The sequence below is a fragment of the Myotis davidii genome, unplaced genomic scaffold, assembly GCF_000327345.1.
Source record: "Myotis davidii unplaced genomic scaffold, ASM32734v1 scaffold590, whole genome shotgun sequence".
NCBI classification, from domain to species: Eukaryota; Metazoa; Chordata; class Mammalia; order Chiroptera; family Vespertilionidae; genus Myotis; species Myotis davidii.
Genome location: NW_006282381.1, coordinates 872,789 through 875,946, shown reverse-complemented (window position 1 = coordinate 875,946; position 3,158 = coordinate 872,789). Strand labels below are relative to the sequence as shown.

Below are 3,158 nucleotides of genomic sequence, written 5' to 3'. Positions count from 1 at the left end.
GAGAAACATCGATCAGCTGCCTCCTGCACATCTCCCACTGGGGATGTGCCCGCAACCAAGGTACATGCCCTTGACCGGAATCGAACCCGGGACCCTTCAGTCCGCAGGCCGACGCTCTATCCACTGAGCCAAACATGCAAACATATTTTAAAAGAGGAGAGGAAAGGGAAATGTGTAATCCACCAAAGTGGCCCCCACGTGGTGGGGAGGCCTGAGGACTCTGTGCTCTCCAGGTATCAGGATGTTGGGCTGGGTCCAGAGGGTGCTGCCTCAGCCCCCAGGGACCCCACAGAAGACCAGGATGGAGGAGGAGGAGGGGATGGAACCAGAGCTGGAGCCCGACCTGGAGGCGGAGCTGGAATCAGCGCCAGAGCCTGACACAGCCCCCCAGGAGGCCAAGCTAGAAGGCGAGGTAAGAAGGGAAGGTGAGGGAGGACCTGCTCCACAGTGAAGATTTCAGGCTTTGCGGGTCATGCCATCTGTTCATTACTTAACTCTGCCATGGACGTGTGAAAACAGCCATTGGCAATATAAACGAATGAGCATGGCTGTGTTCCAATAAAACTTTATTTACAAAATGCGCAGCTGGCTGGGTTTGGCCTATGGGCATTGTTTGGCAGCCTCGAGAGTCTAGAATAGAGCTGCCCAAGTAGCCAGCGCATGGGCTGTTTGCTAGCAGTCCACCCTGAGACTAGGAGCTTCTAGAATGAGTCTACTGCGTCACTGAGCGTGCTGCTTAGTTCAGTTGGTATTTGTTTGGTGGTAAGACTGTCTCAGTGGGGGGTTTGATAGGCCTGGGGACCACTGGAGGGGTGTGAGGGCCCCGCCCTGGATGAGGGGCCCTTGGGGCTGGGAGAAAGGGCATGTCCCAGGGGGAAGGTGAGGCCGCCAGGATTTACAGAGACGATTGTGAGGGTAGAGTTGTTTGGTCCCGTGGGAGGTGGAAAGGTCCCTTATGGGTGGGTCAGGGGCTGCCCCTGGCGGAACCAGACTGGCCTCTCGAGGGTTTACATGGTCCTATCTGAACCCTCCAGCCTCCCGAGGAGCCATTGGAAGGGGAGGAAGGAGCTGTGGCTGCCCCCGGCCCTCAGGGTGAGTGCTGACGCCCAGGATGGCAGGGCCCAGGTGGGACGGGCTGTGTTCTCCCCTCAGCCTGTAGAGGAGCCACGAGGCTGGCATGCCCACTGGGCTCCTGGGCACTTCATAGCTGAGCTGAGCTGGAATCCCAGCCTCCTGACCCGCTTGGGGTTCTCCCCTCTCCCCTGCCTCTGACTTGATCTCCCAAACAGGGTAGAAATGGGCTCTCCAAGGCTCCAGATCTTAAAGTGTGGGGGACTTGCCTGGCCGGCGTGGCTCAGTGGTTGAGCATCGACCTATGAACCAGGAGGTCACGATTTGATTCCCGGTCAGGGCACATGCCCTGGTTGTAGGATCGATCCCCAGTGTGGAGTGTGCAGGAAGCAGCTGATCGATGATACTCTCCCTTGACCGGAATCGAACCTGGGACCCCCCAGTCCGCAGGCCGACACTCTATCCACTGAGCCAAACCGGTCTTGGCTACTCTCTCATTATTGATGTTTCTATTTCCCTCTCCCTTCCTCTCTGAAATCAATAAAAAATATATTAAAAAATGTATATCAAGTGGGGGGGCCTCTTTTTCCAGAGACCCAGAAAGCCGCCTCTACTTTGCCCTCATCCCTCCAGGCCCAGCTTGCTGTGGACGCCGGAGTGAACAGGTGCTGTACCCCTCCCCCTCCTGAGGGCCCGCCCCCCACCCAGCTAGGGAGCCATTGGGTGGCGCCCACACTGTTCTCAGAGCCACAGTCACCCCCAGGCCAAGTGTGGGGCATTTGGGGGAACTGGCTGAAGAAAGCCTCAGGAGTGGGTGGCCATCTCTAGCCACATGGGCCACGCGACCAGGAAAAGTGAGGGTGGGAGTCTCAGTGCCGGAGTGAAATGGCCAGCGCGGCCAGAACCTCCGACTTTTACATGAAATCTCAGTGAGCATGTCTGTGGCTGGGGCTGTGAGCCCAGAACCCTCATATCTAGGATGACCAGTCTCGGCCACAAGGAAACACTCCCCTCCCCCCCGCTCCACCCGCCCACCAGAAACCCTCCACCTCTAGAGCAGCGGTTCTCAACCTGTGGGTCGCGACCCCTTTGGGGGTCCAACGACCCTTTCACAGGGGTCGCCTAAGACCATCGGAAAACACATATATAATTACATATTGTTTTTGTGATTCATCACTATGCTTTCATTATGTTCAATTTGTCACAATGAAATTGGGGGTCACCACAGCATGAGGAACTGTATTAAAGGGTCGCGGTATTAGGAAGGCTGAGAACCACCGCTCTAGAGCATGGGATGTGTGCCAAGCGCAGGGTGGGGACCCCTGAGCCAGAAGAGGGGGAGGCAGGATGATGGTGAGAGCTGGCTGCTCTCAAGCATGGGCTCGGGTTGGCACCGGGCACACCCAACTCACAGAGACTTGGTGCCCCCCTTTCCAGGGAGGGAAGACAGCATGTCTGAAGTCTCCCCGGGGGGAGATAGAGGTTTGCAATTCCAACCAATTGCTTTAGGTTGGAAAACCCAGGATCTCTATTTAGTTGTACATCCACTCGGACCAGGCTGGGGCTGAGGAGGTTGAAGGTGGGCGCGTACCTCTGTCCCCCACAGTCCCAGCGCCTGGGTGCTGACCTGGCTGAGGAAGGGCGTGGTGAAGGTCATCCCACAGCCCGTCCATAGCACTGTGGCCGGCTTCGAGGGCCCCAGTCAGGTACTGCTGGGACTGGGAGGGTCGGGTGCGGAGGGGGCCCTGGGAGGCTGGCGCACCTGGGCTCTCTGCCCACAGCTGTCCGTCTGTCCGTCCCCACAGGCAGGAGCTCAGATCCTTGGGCACTGCAGCACTGGGGCCTCAGGTAAGGCCAGGAGCGAGGATGGCTTTACAGAGGTGAGGCTGAGGGGCCATTGGCATGGGCCTGGCCTTGGCTTCAAACCTGGTTTTGAATTGGGGTGACCGGGGTGCTCTGGGCAGGCCTCTTGCTGCTGACTGCCATGCCTTCTTCTGCAGTCTGCAGATGGGTCCAACGAGGCCTCCAGGGCAAAGGACACTGGGTGAGTCCCCGGCCCTGAGCGCTGGTTTGGGTGCCCCTGAGCC

At 58.3% G+C, this 3,158-nt stretch overlaps 1 protein-coding gene across 1 annotated transcript in view; it reads left to right on the top strand.

Moving 5' to 3' along the window:
* Positions 1-3,158, top strand: part of CNGB1 (cyclic nucleotide gated channel beta 1) — an 80,974-nt gene that overhangs the window by 8,307 nt on the left and 69,509 nt on the right. The window contains 7 exon segments of the mRNA XM_015558802.1: positions 234-447; positions 873-879; positions 1,035-1,092; positions 1,664-1,736; positions 2,678-2,777; positions 2,877-2,919; positions 3,079-3,115. Of these exon segments, the coding sequence (XP_015414288.1) occupies positions 242-447; positions 873-879; positions 1,035-1,092; positions 1,664-1,736; positions 2,678-2,777; positions 2,877-2,919; positions 3,079-3,115 (524 nt within the window). The 5' untranslated portion in view covers positions 234-241.